At 42.3% G+C, this 15,063-nt stretch overlaps 1 protein-coding gene across 1 annotated transcript in view; it reads right to left on the bottom strand.

Annotated features, from left to right (window-relative positions):
* The window catches only part of CAPN1 (calpain 1), a 356,218-nt gene that overhangs the window by 72,987 nt on the left and 268,168 nt on the right, over positions 1-15,063 (bottom strand). Inside the window, exons 6-9 of the mRNA XM_086938029.1 lie at positions 12,224-12,392; positions 7,960-8,043; positions 1,732-1,817; positions 1,266-1,340 (exon numbers count right to left, since the gene is read on the bottom strand). Coding sequence (XP_086794155.1) covers positions 1,266-1,340; positions 1,732-1,817; positions 7,960-8,043; positions 12,224-12,392 — 414 coding nt within the window. The remainder of the gene's footprint in view (positions 1-1,265; positions 1,341-1,731; positions 1,818-7,959; positions 8,044-12,223; positions 12,393-15,063) is intronic.

Raw genomic sequence — 15,063 nt, 5'->3', positions numbered from 1 at the left:
GATCTTTGACTGAGGGTGAATGTTTGATTTATTCTGCATTCCGTCCATCAGTTATTTTGGGTCATATATTTTTGGCTGGCTCGTAAGGATTATTTGTTGGTGATTTATTGGATTCCTTTGTAGCACCCATTCCTTAACTGGCACTGCAGCTCTCTAGACAGCAGTAACCAGCTGTTAGTTGTTAAAGCTGTGTTTGGAAAGGGATTGTAACACTCGTTTTTTGGCTAGAGAGTGAGTTGTTTAAGTGTTGGAAAAGCAGTTTTATTAGATGGCAAGGTTTAGGCCTTCCACTATTCCTTTTCAATCCAAATAACGAAATAACATGTCCACCACTCAAATCAATTTCAGATTTCCCTATACTAATTCCCCACTAATCCTGTTTAGGTTCCAAAGTAGCATGCCACCTGCCAAAAAACGCTTCAACACCTCATCAGGGGTAGCAAGCACTATATAAATGCAAAGCATTGCTCTCCCAGCCCTCAACTATCCTTTTCAATTCAAAGAACAGACTAACATGTCCACCGCTCAAATTAATTTCATACTTCTCCAGACTAATTCACCACGAATCCTTTTTTTGGTTCCGGAGTAGTATGCTACTCGCTGAAAAGCACTTCAACACCTCATCCGGGGTAGCAAGTGCTGTATAAATGCAAACCTTTTCCCTCTTCCATCCCTCCACTATCCTTCTTAATCCAAATAACAGACTAACATATCCACTGCTCAAATTAATTTTATATTTCACTATACAAATTCACCACTAATCCTTTATGGGTTCCGGAGTAGCATGTTACGTCTTGTCAGGGGTAGTAAGCGCTATATAAATGCAATTACAATGCAATACTCTGTAACAGAGAAAGAGGTAGCTTTAAGGAAGTGGGCGTACTTGTGGTTCATAAGTGAACTGAAATGTCACATTTTGTATCATGTATAGAGCATTCACAGCATTTTCCATGATTGCCATTAGAAAAAAAAGTTTAAAAATGCAGATTAACTTTCTAAACTTGAAAATGAAAGAAATGTATGATTGAATTAACAATCGTCTACCCATATCTACATTTGTGGAAGTACCCTAAATATTTACCTTGTTAGCGATTTGAATTCTCATGTAAAAAGAAATATGGCAAAAAATTCCCAGCATTCTTTTGCACAAGTAATGTATAAATGTAATGTACAAGTATAACCTCTCAGTGACCCCCAACCTTGCCTTTCTCCCCTACGACATATGTGTCACAACGTAGACCCCTCCAGTTGACAAAAGTGCTCACCAGAATTCTCCATCCTCCATCTGGTTCTGTAGGCTGCCGCGTTCGGATTGGTCTATGGAATTCCATTCAGAGGAGCTGAGGAGAATGAGGGAACAAAGAAAGTCTATTGAGAGCTCTTCCTCTCCTCCTCCTCCGGTCCACCAGCCCCCTTTTAGGGATATATTGGGAATACAAGCACTTGGATGAGTTCTTTTCAGATAGCTGCATTTATGTTTGTGATAGTATTTCCTTTCTGCTCAAGAGTAGAAGTTTTGGTTTGGAGTACTGAGGTCAGGGAACTAGAAACTTATTTACAGCACAAAAGTATGCATAGTTATTTTTACAATTCAGAGGGGGCCTTTGGACGAAATGGTGTACTCCAATCATACATTTAGGATGAGAAAGAAAAGGGAAGGATTCCTATCAAGAAGAGCACTCAAGGCTTGGTCATTAGCCAATTCACTGTGCTTACCCCATTATTACTTACTTGTCACTCCAGGGCCCAGTCCACTCCACCTCTCCCCAGGGGTTACGAATGCGAATTAGGCTAGTATTCTGCCCTCTGTAATTCACCTAAAATACAAAAAAGGCTATCAGACTTTAGGACAGAGCCATATCAATTTACTGATTCTGGAGCATTTTTAAGTGTGAGCACTATAAAGCGTACAGACAGAGTGTCTCTTAGACACAAAGCATTTTTTGGAGAACTAAATAGCAAAATAAGATTCTAGAACCCAAATGGCCTCTCATGCACCCCAGTTCTGCCATACAACGTTTGCCTTACATATGCCCTCCAGGAAAAAAATGTATACCACAAGTGTATCTCAAATGTGTTTAGGAGGAACGTTGAATCAATCTTCCATCATGAACTTAATCAGATTTGTCCCCCTCTTGTGTTTGATGTTTTGTATTGCACCGAAGCCTTTCCACTACCAACACTAATAGCTTTGCTGGTGCCATCATATGTATGTGAAAGTGCTTTTGTATTAGTAATTTCTGTCTTCAAAGATATCAACCGTGAAAGGTACACGTTCTCAAAATGTATAAAATGGATAGAAGCATCAAGAGAGCTTTGGAACCACCCCAATCATGTTTACAAGCGTTTCCTTACTACGCGTGTATGTTCTACTGACACACAAACAGTCCTTCAATGAACTAACAGTAAGGGTACTATTGGCGGACTAACTGACAGAGTAGCATTTTTGACAAAAGGGTCACCCGAATGTAACTAAAAAGTATTTTTATAGTACTAGCTGAAAAGAAACACCTGGAATACATTGTGCTTCAGAGTGTCAGATGTACATTATTTTAAACATAAAATGACAGATTTAAAAAATATTACATTTATAGTGTTTGAAGTGCTGGGATGTACTACATTTCCCACCAATACTATATAATGCATTTAAATCATGTTTGCTTCTTTCTTCAGTATATGTACTTTGACATGTATTCCTTTTCACAGCAAAGTGAAAGGATTGTAATCTTACCACAACAGTATTCTGGCGCAGGAATGTACCCTTTCAGATAAGGCCCATATAGTGTTGCAGTTCCCCTTTCTAGAAACATTATTGCCAAAGTACCAGCATTTGGACAATGCGTCACCTGTCTGCCATTCATCTTTTTACCAGTTCTTTAAAATGTCCATAGAATGGTCATTGGTTCTACCCCAGAGGACTAGTTCCTTCTCACTTTACATTTTTGGCTGGTTGGTGTATCATTCCATTGAGTAAGGAGTGGTTGCATTGCAATGCATGAGGGGCTAATACAGATCTAAAACTACACTCAGTCCTCTTCAGCCAGAACAGGTCCTCCCTGGACTGGAAACAAGCATCCTAGGACCCGTTTCGGGCTTTCAGCCCTCATCAGCCAGGATAGCTTGACTCCAGTGGCATGAGAGCACAGGACCCACGTCTGGGCATACCCGTCCCACTCGGGAGACTAATGCAAAAAGAAGAGGGCTGTTAGCTCGAAACCGGTTCCATGATGCTTGTTTCCGGTCCAGGAAAGACATGGCTTGGCAGTTTGGGCTGGACTGTCCCCATGAGGCACAGGGTCAAGACTGATTGCATATGGCTGGGTCTGAACTTGGGTGGCGAAGTGAGTCAAAGAACATTGATGGATTCAAGGCAGATCTGTGACTGGGGGCGAGTGTCTGAAAAGTTTAAGCGCTCAGTCCATCATCCCCTTTTGTTTGATGTGTTCACCCTAAGTTGTCAGGGTATGCCCAGACGTGGGTCCCTTGCTCACTTTGCCACTGGAATCAAGCTAGCCTGGCTGATGAGGGGTGTTACCCCGAGACAGGTCCCAGGATGCTTGTTTCAGGTCCAGGGAAGACCTGGCTTGGTAATTCGGGCTGCACTGTTACCATCATGCACAGGGTCAAGACTGATTTGCATATAGCTGGGTCTGAACTGGGGTGGCGAAGTGAGCTAAACAACGATGATGGATCCAACCCACATCTGTGACTGGGGGGGGGGGGGGGGGAAGTGTCGGAAAAGTTTTAGTGCTCCGCCCATCATCTCCTTGTGTTCACTCTTTTCTTATGCTACACATATTCTGGTAGTGCAGCCTGTTGCTATTTTGGCCAGCTAGTGGATGGCTGGTCTTACATTTTCAGCACAAGCTAAGGATTAGTGTCTCTCCTCTCAGCATTATGTATCAAATATTTCTACCACATAAGGTACATTGGTGTATTTATTTAAACTTTAACATGGCAGAACTAACACAAATAGCAACAGTAATATTCCATTTATGCATAGGAGGTGATCCGCGTCTCAATCTGTAGGAGTCCACCTATTGAGAGTTTTAATTGCCACTGATCCATGCCAGGAGTGAATGAACATAACTGGGAGAGACTAATGCTTGAAGTGTATGGTGACAAAACAGATTGAAATTATCTGAAAATAGTTAAGGTCTGCTCTTGTCTAATTCCTAAAGGCTTCTCTGGCCATTAGCCTTTCTTCTCTGATCATTGTTTAACAATTGTGTTCTGCTACACATGCTCTGATTTTAGCCTGGTCTATATTACCCGGGCTGCTGATTTTAATCACAGGCGGATAATTTGTATCCCTCCTCAGTGCATTAGTTAAGGAGATGTTTCTTGTGCATATATTCCACTGGTGTACTCACATCTGTCTTTAGCAGGCTGAGTAAGGGGAACAGTGATAGAAATGTCTAGTCAGTGAACACATGGGGATCGGTGTTGGACTACAGTGAACTCAGTACACAATGGACAGGCACAATGAGCATTCACAAATTAGCGTTGTAAGAGAGAGGTGAGTTTACATTCAGACTAAGCACACACCAGTGACCATGTAAAGATTACAGTCTTCTTGCAAAGGTTGCCTTGGTTAACAGTGAGCAGGGTCTGAGCTGTACAGCTTTTTTCTTCTTGATTCCTCAAAGAACCTTTTAAGTTAGGTGCAGCCAGAGTATTGGTAAAACCTGAAGGTCAAATCTATTTATTAATAAAAGTGCTTGGTAAGCGATGATTGAGCTTGTGTCTGGGTAGAGCATATCGATGGATGGATCCCGAATGCAGCAGTGGAGAGGGTGAAGGGGTGGCAGGCCTCCTGCCACCATCATGGTTTGTAGCCATTTAGCAACATGCTCCTTTACTACAGATTTATCTCTGCCCACGCCGATTCATCCTTCGGTATACTCATCTATTCATTGAACCATTTTTTTGCAATTTTATATTGCGCAAACTCGACTAGGAGGTATTGTAGATCTTTACATGAGCACCAGTTACATTATACAAGGATATATACATTTTTCTTTTCAAGCATGGGGAGATTAAGTGATTTGCCCAGAATCACAGGATGTTGAGCCGAAGCTGAGACTCGAACCTGGTTCCTCAGTTCCAAAGAAGGCAGCTCTGGCTGTGGTGCAAGATTCTCCAGCCCGGCCCTCTATCCATGTTTTCACTTACCTAATCATCCAGCAATATGTTTATCCATTCAGATATACACTCATCCACTCATCAAAGCACCAAATCCCTCATCCATCCATTCTTCTATTCACTGACTGATCCATTCATACTCATCCATTCAACAATAAGCACAACCACACAAACAAAACTGCTAGTCCATGAAGAAGCATTTAAATTCATATAATTTAAGTATCTGAGCTTGCCAATGCTTGGTATCTAAACCTGGAATTTTATGATCCTGTACAAAATGCAAAGTTAGCTGAAATAGCCGAAAACAAACACTAAACAGGCAATTGAAACTGAAATAGCTGATGGATCCGGTTCCGTGTCCAGATTTCAGGAAAATTATAACTTTCAGATTACACAGAAGGAAGGAAGGAAGGCAGCAGCACTGAAGGAATGCCTAAACTTCTAATCTGCAACTTAACAAATAAGTAATCTGTAGGGGCGGAAATGATTGTAATCGTTTTATTCCCTTGCCAACAGAGCTAAAAACCAAATAGGCTTAATGTAAATTCAGGGACTGGATTGTAAACATTTCCTTTATCGAATGTGAAGCAATGTATAGATCTATTATTTTTTACTCTACATAACTATCAGTGTTCAAGAGATTGCACTAGTAAATATATTTTCCTTAAGTAAACGTCATCGACATGCTGTATATTTTACACTTTAGGAATGGTTTGCATTGCAGATGTGCATAAAGAAATGTAAAGTTCTCCTGATTTAGGAATATATATTGTGTGAGTGATTAATACCATTGGTACTGATTTTTCTAAGATGCAGCCTGTAAGTAAACTTACGTTTTTATATTAGCATTTCAGGTCCATGTATTGGCAAAAGTGAACGTCTTTGCTAATTCGCAATTACATATATGCTGACAGGGTGAACATACTTATTTTATTTATTAGCACTCAGAGTACAGCTTCCACAACAAGCATTCACTCTATCATTGAAGATTTATTTTCAGAGGATTCATTTGGGGTTGGGGTAGAGATAAATTGAAATGGTTCTATAGGGTTAAGGGCTTCTCACAAACTAGGTCCGCCATTCCCCTGAGAGGACTATGGCCAGCCTCTTCTGTTCTAGCATGTGCATACTACTTACTCGTAAACAGGTACCAGCTACAAGGCTAAGGGTGCCTAACTCTGTTTGCAACATCAGAACATGCAAATGTGCCTGCAGGCCCTGACAGGCCCAGACTGTACTGTCTATAGTTCACAACCCTGAAGCTGAAACACTGAAATGACGACCAACATGGTTCCAGGAGCTTCATAGTCTGTAGTCTTGGGACCACAAACCAGGAAATGGAACCCAAAAGGTATCCAGGAGTTCTCTGGACCATGACCTTGGTACAGGAATGTGGACAATTGACCACAGACATAGAGGGGTCTGTTTCTGCCTGGGTCCGCTAACCCCTCACGTGGTGTACAGTCTAAGCAATACAAACAGGTGTTTTTTCAATGTTTTATCTTTTGTGTATCTACTCACTAATGTCTGGTGGTCACAGTGAGATAACCATGATTCCCAAAACCCGAGTATATGGCATTTCAGAATTATTTCAGGACATTGGGGGTACCATGCTCCGCATCATGTAATGACGATCACTAGAGTAAAATTTCTGTGGCTGCCAGACACTGGGTTTGAGGACCCAAAGTGGACAAGGGGAGAAAATGTACCCTCTTCCTATCCAACAGATTGCTTTTTTTCCAGTTAGGTCCAATAAACCATCCTTGAGCCTTGTTAGTGTACAGTTCACAGACTAACAATCCAACCATCTCCAACCTACTTAACCCTTCGAAGTCCGCAAACACATTTTTCTAATGCTTAGTTCTTAAAAAACACTCCTTGAGTAAAGTTCTACTTTGATGCTCAGTTTGGTTTAATTCTTTTCAGCAGGTTTTTCTGTAGCGGAGAGCAAAGAATCCTATTGGAGTGGAAATAAGTCAATTTTTTGACCACGCTGTAGCTTCCTTCTTTCACAGATCTGCATGAAACTTGCCAAGCTAAACCCACATTGAAAAACTATTTTTGGGAAAGTTTTATCTAAAGTCAGCAAATCCCATCAAAGGTATCAAAAGAAAGAAAGAAAAAAAGTATTTTCGATGGAAACTCTGGCTTAACCATAACTATAACTAGCTATTGTCAGTCTCTAGAATAAATACATATATAAATACACACCCCTGCCTGATGCCCAACCCTAAGATCTTTCACCATCCATGTGTACTGAAAAGTCATTAAGAATATTTGTGATAATCTTGTACCTTTTTTATCATGTAGTTAGAAAGAGTTGAATATGCATTATTTCTTGTTCCTTAACCTTTTGAATAAAACGTTTTTAAATATCAGAAATTCTGTAATGCAGAAATGTGAACCTTTACTTACCTTGCTTGTCTAAGGGACGTGGGGGCTCATTGGAACACCAGCAAGCCCATAACAGCATAAACTCGCATATGCGTGTGATACACTTGTTGATTAACATGCCTACAGACTTTTAAGATACTGATAGGAAGTCGCTTGATAAAAAAATCTGAAACTATTGAAAGTGAAATCAATATACAACAACATAAAGAGCTCAAAGAAAGATAATTATCTGGGACCATAGCTCTCCATCATCAGTTAGAGAACTTCCTATGATCCTTGATCCTCATTGACGGCAAAGTATATCCGAAGAGAATAAAACTCAAAAGGTTTGAATGCTAGAAACATACCACATCTTAAAGGAAACTGTGGAAGCATGTTTCAGAATGAGATGGATAAGCTATATGCAGAAAATGTACTTACCTCTTTTGCACCTGTTACGGAGTAGGCGTGGCCTTTGACAAGCTTCTTGAACGTCACAGCCTCCTGATCACTTGCATTGGTGATCTGCAACAAAAGAGTGCGGTGAATATAGACCTCAGTTTATGAGAACATTACCTTCTGTTGCATCCTTGTCCCAACAGGAAAGCAACTGCTCCAAACTGTTAATGCCTGGGGCAAAACTTCCCTTTTTCTCTCTTTCGTCACAAGTCTATTCGTCACAAAGCATGTAACTCAAAATGGCAAGCAGGCTGTGGCATAGTAGGCGCCGGAACACAAAGTATTTGCTTTCCAAAATATGGGTGAATTATACAGAACAATACCAGAATGACCTGCCAATTATGGGATAATGACCCACTTATCGATGAGAAAATGTAACAATGACAATTTAACCCGAATGACATGCTCGATGATAATCCTTTCAGCCTAAGACTATGACCTTCTCCAGAATGATCCATGACTGCTTAGCTACGTGTGAAATCAAGGAAAACAGATTCATCATTTGGCAATAATCCACTCTATGATTATGCAATCATGGTCCTGACTATGCACACCTCAATGAATGCGCGTGCATGATCAGCTAAGGCCAAATCAATGTCGATTCACTCAATGTCCAACAATGACCCACTCATCGTCCAGGTTACAATATCTTACGGGGCCAGTCAAAACATGACAGCTGTTCACTGTGTGTGTGTGTATATAGAGAGAGAGACATACACACACACACACACACGTGAAAACACGTACTGATGAAATCCAATTGCTCAAGGATTTTTTTTTTAACCAATAAAACATCTGCTTGACTTCTGAGACTCGAGACAGAAAAGGGGGTGGTGATGAACAGAGTGTCTGAATTGAGCAGACCACTCTTACCCAGTCCAAAGATCAGGGCTTGATCCATCACCGTTATTTATCTCACTGCACCATCCCAGCTCAGAACCTGGCTATATGCAAATCAGCCTGTCCCTGGCCCAGTGCATCATGGGAACAGGGCAGACTAAACTACCAAGCCAATTCTTCACCAGAAAGGAGACAAGCTACCGGGGACCGGTTACTGGCATTTCAGCCTTCTTCGGCCCGGCTTGCTTGAATCCTGATGGTGCAGTGAGAAAGGGAGCTTGTTTCCTTCCCAGTGTAAGAATTGGCTTTTGTAGTTTGGTTTGCCCTGTTCCCATCATGCACTGGGACAGGAACAGACTAATTTGCATACAGCCAGGTTCTGAAACTGGGATGGTGCAGTGAGCTAAAAAACGGTGTTGGATCTAGCCCTGATCTCTTGACTGGGTGAGAGCTTTCTGCTTAATTCAGAGACTCTGTCCCTCACCACCCCTTGTTGTAAATATTTTTGTCCACCCTAAGCGTGGAAGGGTATTCTCAGATGTGAGACCCTTGCTCATTGCACCATCAGGATTCGAGCAAACCGGGCCGAAGACGGCTGTAATGCCAGAAACCGGTCCCCGGGAGCTTGTTTCCTTCCCAGTGTAAGAATTGGCTTTTGTAGTTTGGTTTGCCCTGTTCCCATCATGCACTGGGACAGGAACAGACTAATTTGCATACAGCCAGGTTCTGAAACTGGGATGGTGCAGTGAGCTAAAAAACGGTGTTGGATCTAGCCCTGATCTCTTGACTGGGTGAGAGCTTTCTGCTTAATTCAGAGACTCTGTCCCTCACCACCCCTTGTTGTAAATATGACTTCTGAGACTCATCCCTCCACTAAATACCTTCTGGGCTCAGTCTGCTTAACATTTGTATAGGAATAAATGAAATAAAAATTAGGGTTAAAAAAAATCTACACAGTATATAGCACACACCACAACATGACAAACCAACAGAAGCCAAGCATTAATGAGCAGGCACTATAAGAGAAAATGATCAGCAAACAACGGAAAACAGTATGTGGGCCCCAAGCTTACATTAAGGTAGCCCGACCACTGGGACAACTAGACGGACTGCTCTGTGACTTTCACAAAACCTTGTTTTCAAGGGTCTTTTTCCTGTTGTATCAGTTCAAGTTAACAGAGACTCAATTGTGTGAATGTATTACTTTGTTTGAACAAAAATAGGTAAAGAGCACGGTGTTCTAGTATAAATCGAGTCCTCCGGTAACCTCAGTTCACAATAGCATTCCAACACACTGTGTAAAATTTACATACTTAAACCTAAGATGAAAAGATCTGAGAAATAAAAAAAGTTCTGTGACGTTAACTCCAGCTCAGAAGCCCTACATCACAGCTTATTCTAGCACAATTCCGACCATTCAGATCCTTCTTAATAAGTCTGGCATAAAGAAAAACCTTTTGATTTTAATAAAATGATACATATAGTATCCTTAGTTATAGGAGCTTTAGTCCGCTCTATTCATCCAATGGTCTATCAGTGTGTCACTCACATTTCTGGTCTATCCACCACAGAATACAGTGTTGGCCACAGAAACAGCCCACTTCAGCCATTGGCTTAGCTCTCTGAGTGATAACAGCATTCTGCTATTGCACAATGTGCACTTACAAACAAAAAGTAGCCCCCTTGCACGGTTTTACAAAAACATTAACTAATAGGGGTAAAGTCAAAATTTCACAACCAACGACTATTGGATTCTACTTCAGCTGTCTACCAGCTGAGAAACGTTGCGTTTTTTTCCTCTCATTTTCAAGCATTCCCGCTCTCTTTCTGTCTCACCGGAGAGGTCCTGCATCACCTCCTGTCGGACCTTGACGGGAGAGGATGGAATTTGGAAATATACTCCTGAAGTTTCTATTCAAATCCTCCAATGACTGAGATGGATTAAAAAGTGTCCCTTTCCCTGCTCTACTGATGCTGTGCAGTGAGGAGAAGCCATCAGAAGTTCTGCTCACTCTAGTCTGTTATAACACTACTCAGGACAGCAGAGTTTGGAACACTCACCCCCAGGCTCCACTTTTGAAAGCTGAAATAAAGGCCTAGGGGGCTGAACCTGAAAATATGTCCATGTGAATACAAAAATGCACTGGAACAATTCTGAGGGTAGAATAGGAATATATTCCGCCAAATACAACCGCTGTTCAATGTCACCGTTAATACACAAAAAGACCAGTGAGGCATGTACAATGGAGGGAGACAATTTCCTAAACTAATCAATCAGGGATCTTATACAGCGCAGCTAATCACCAGTCATGGTTCAGGCCCCGGGTGGGAGGGGGTCTGCGGTGCAGCCGAGGAGCCAAGACTTGAGGTCATTTCTTAATTGAGGCCAGGGAGATGTGCTTGCTAGAGGTCCCTTTCACCTGGTGAAAATGTCATGGGTTTCACACTTCAGCACAACATACCGGGCGAGCTGGACACACCCAGCACAGCTGGAGCAATGCCTATGTAGCTGAGCCACAGCACCATGGGCCTCATTTCGATTTCGGACGGAAATCCTTCCGCCCGACACCGACTCAGTTCTGGGACTGACCGACACACAGTCGGCGTTCCCGACCAGCCCATTACAATGCGACCGAACATTGTTCGGTCGTATTGCACTTTTCTCAATGGGAGCTCATGTTACATCGGAAACTGGCTGTAACACAAACTCCCATTGAGAAAAGGGAGGTGCAGTTCATCCCTTCACCCCGTCACAGGAACCTCAAGGTACCTGCCATAGGGTGCAATGATCAACAGGGGGCACCATAGGTGTCCCCTCATCCTCCAACCGGAGGCCGTGCACCCAAGGGGGCCCTGCAGGGGGCCTCCAAAGTCGAGTTCCAACAGCCTTTGCGTGTCGGAAAGGCTGGAATGGAAAGGCTGCTGAGACCCGATATTGTAATCTAAAGGGTGGAAATGCCTGCCCTTGAGATTACAGGCGGGATTTCGACTGGCCGATGGGCTCTCCATCACAAGGCAGCCGGAATGACCGGCAGGTTTAGTTTACGACCATCTCCATCGTAATGAGGCTGTTGTAAAGTAAACCGACCATCCCATTACAACGCGGCCGAACATTTACGGCTGCATCGTAATCAGCCCCTAGGTCTGTATGTCTTTGATAATGTTAATGCACAAAGGAACCTAGCAAAAGGGAGATCCCCATTTTATGCAGCCCGTGTGTTCAGAAGACAAATACATGCCAGTAACAACACGGACACCTCCCATTATAAAGAGCAAGGACAGATCTGAAGATTGCCGGATGGTCTGCCGATGTTTTAAATTGTCACTCTTGCCTCTCAATGCACCCAACGACCTATAATCCCTCGTAATCCCCAAATTACTTGCAGCTGACACATCCCAAACTTACATCGATGGAGCAGCCCATCAGTGACCCTCGTTCCAGCGCTTTCTGGATAATGAGGTTCAAGTCTGAGGGGGCCTTTTTCAGGTCGAACCACTCGGTCACTCCTCCAGTGAAATCCTCGAACCCCTCGGACGTGCTGCCACCCGAAAGGGCTTCGTAGCTGCCATTGACCCTGTGAAGGACAAGGTGGGAAAGCATTCAGTACTGAAAACTACAGGACACACACAAAGAGAAGTTATATTTTTTTTAGAGTAAGTCTTGTAGCCATGCTTTATACATTACTGCCATCTGGTGGTTAAAAAACACATTGATGTCTTTGAATTCTGCTTAACACTTCATTGCGGTATATATGCACAGTATTTGAATCAAGAAAACATTTATGCTGCAAAACAGGGGGAGGGGGGACCTAGGTTCAGCGGTGATAATGTTCGTTCTCAGTCACACTGGTGTATTCAGCATAATATTCCTGCCCACCACCAGTCTAGGGCCTTAAACAAGCCAAAGAAGAAAACACGTCAGGGCACCCGAAGGCTGGAGGAGACATGCAATGTCCACTACCAAGGAGATTCGTGCAGGTGCTGCGCAGGTTTATACGAAACTAGGATTTCCATCAAAGAATACACGGATACATCTTTCTTCATAAAATGGCCGCCACGATGGCAAGCTTGAGTTAACCGATTCGAACTGAGTGGCCTGATGATGGCGAGGGGGAACCTTGGCTAAGCCACCTTCGCCTCTCAGCTTTCCGAAGTTGTTAAAAAGATAATCAACACACTGTGGAGTAAAGACATGGCAAACAAAAACCAGTTCATTATCATTAGAATGTCTGGACTCCATCAGTCCAATAGCAGCATTGGATGTAAGGGCAACCTGTGAAACACACCACCATTTTGGGATCTGGCAACCATATCTAATTTTTGGTTGTATGCTGTTTCACAGAACACCGTTACTGAGAAACTGTCTATTTCACCTAAGGCGTTCACTGGAAATAGTGCGCATGCATCTAGTTTCACAAAAACAACAAAATCCCCAAACGCTAATTTTTGGGGAGGAATATAGTATGTATTACCATTTTTAAGAGAGGGAATGGACCATGACTGACGAAATGTGAATCTAATGGGTATTGATGCGCACCCCCTGCAATAATGTTATGTTATGTTATGTTAAAATCAATTTATAAAGCGCTCGTACGCCCGTGGGCTTCATGGCGCTATAGAAGAGGTGAGGGATCAGTCCAACATAACACCGAGCTAATAGTGGCTTAATGGTAAGCTTGAGAGAACAGCCATGTTTTTAATCCTTTACGAAAGGTGAGTAAGTCCTTGCTCTGCCTGATCGGTAAGGGAATGGAATTCCAAAGTAAGGCTGCTAGATGGCGGAAGCAGCTACCTCCCTGTCGCTTCCTTTTAAAGCGAGACACCTCCAGTAAGGATTTTTGAGCGCCATCTAGCAGCCTTACTTTGGAAGTATACTGGAAAAGTTGGTGAGCACAAATGTAAATGTATTTAGCAGTGCGTAAAGGTGAAGTCTCAATGGAGGGCAGAACCATAGAAAACAAAGGGGAACGTGAGAAAAATGTCACATTTGACACACACTATGTACATTTCTAAATTAGGTCTAGGGGCATTTTACTGGTAATAAAATCTACCTAGTGGACACAAATGTAAAAAAATAAATAAACTTAATTAGATGGTGTAGTAAAAACACAAAAGGAAGACACATGAAATGCTGAAGAATTGTTTGGATGAGGCAACATGAAAAACAGCATGGGGAAGGTAGATCTTTACAACTACAGAGAAGAGATAGCTTGTGATGAGAAGAAAAAATCATGGAGCAAAAGATTAAAAAAATTATATGGAGGAGGAAACCTGTGACTGGACGGGGAAGGTCTCGGTTTGTAATGTAAAATATTTATGGCGCAGGAGAGTAGAAGCCAAAAAACCCACAAGGGGTAACAAAATATTAGAGAAACAGATCGCCAAATTGATTTAATGGTATGGAGGAGGAAACGTAAAATCAGACTGAGGAATAGGGTGACCAACCATCCATAAATTTCACGGGCCGTCAGTAATCTGGACCTCACGTCTGTTGTCCGTAAGGATCACTTTTACAGATGCCTTTTGTCCGAAATTGTTGGCATTGCAGGGAACCGCACTGTTCCCTGCATTAAGCCTCAATTCCCTGATGGGGTTGCCTCGCACTCCTCCTTGGAGCACAAGAGCATGTGCAATCTGTACAGCTCAAAGCATAAAGCACCGCAGCATTGCATATTCAAAGCAGCCCACAGAGCCTCATGGCCATACATACCAACATCAGAAGCAGTACCATACACATACATGTCACATGCCAAATACATAACAGAACATGCGCTTTCAGCCTGCGCATTAACAGATGAGTTCCTTTGTATTGTAAATTAGATATTTATGGTTGTCCAAATGAAAGGTACTCATTTTATCTACATAGAAAGGATGAGAGACAAAGTGGACCTGTCAAGATTAAAACCTGTTACCATGGCGTGAATCACTCAAGATAACATAACAAACCCTACGCTTCCAAAATTCAATCTCCGACGAATTTCACCTGAATAAAAAAAATAGCCGTTAAAATTCCACTCATGACCAGTTCAAGTAACAAGACGCTGTAAAAAATGACACACAAGTCTTTACGTATTTTTTCTGCAAAGTAATACACGGCTTGCCACCAAATTTAACGAGATGCTTGTTACTAATAGGGACATCAACATTTGTGACAGAGTTACCTAAGGAAGGCATAAGGCTGAACTGTGTGCTGCATTCCATATTCATTCAGAATTTTTTCTTCAAGTGCAGGTTGTGTCCTTTGAG

This window comes from Lissotriton vulgaris, chromosome 9 (genome assembly GCF_964263255.1).
Source record: "Lissotriton vulgaris chromosome 9, aLisVul1.2, whole genome shotgun sequence".
NCBI classification, from domain to species: domain Eukaryota; kingdom Metazoa; phylum Chordata; class Amphibia; order Caudata; family Salamandridae; genus Lissotriton; species Lissotriton vulgaris.
The sequence above is the reverse complement of the archived record's forward strand: the minus strand, read 5'-3'. Positions and strand labels throughout refer to the sequence as shown.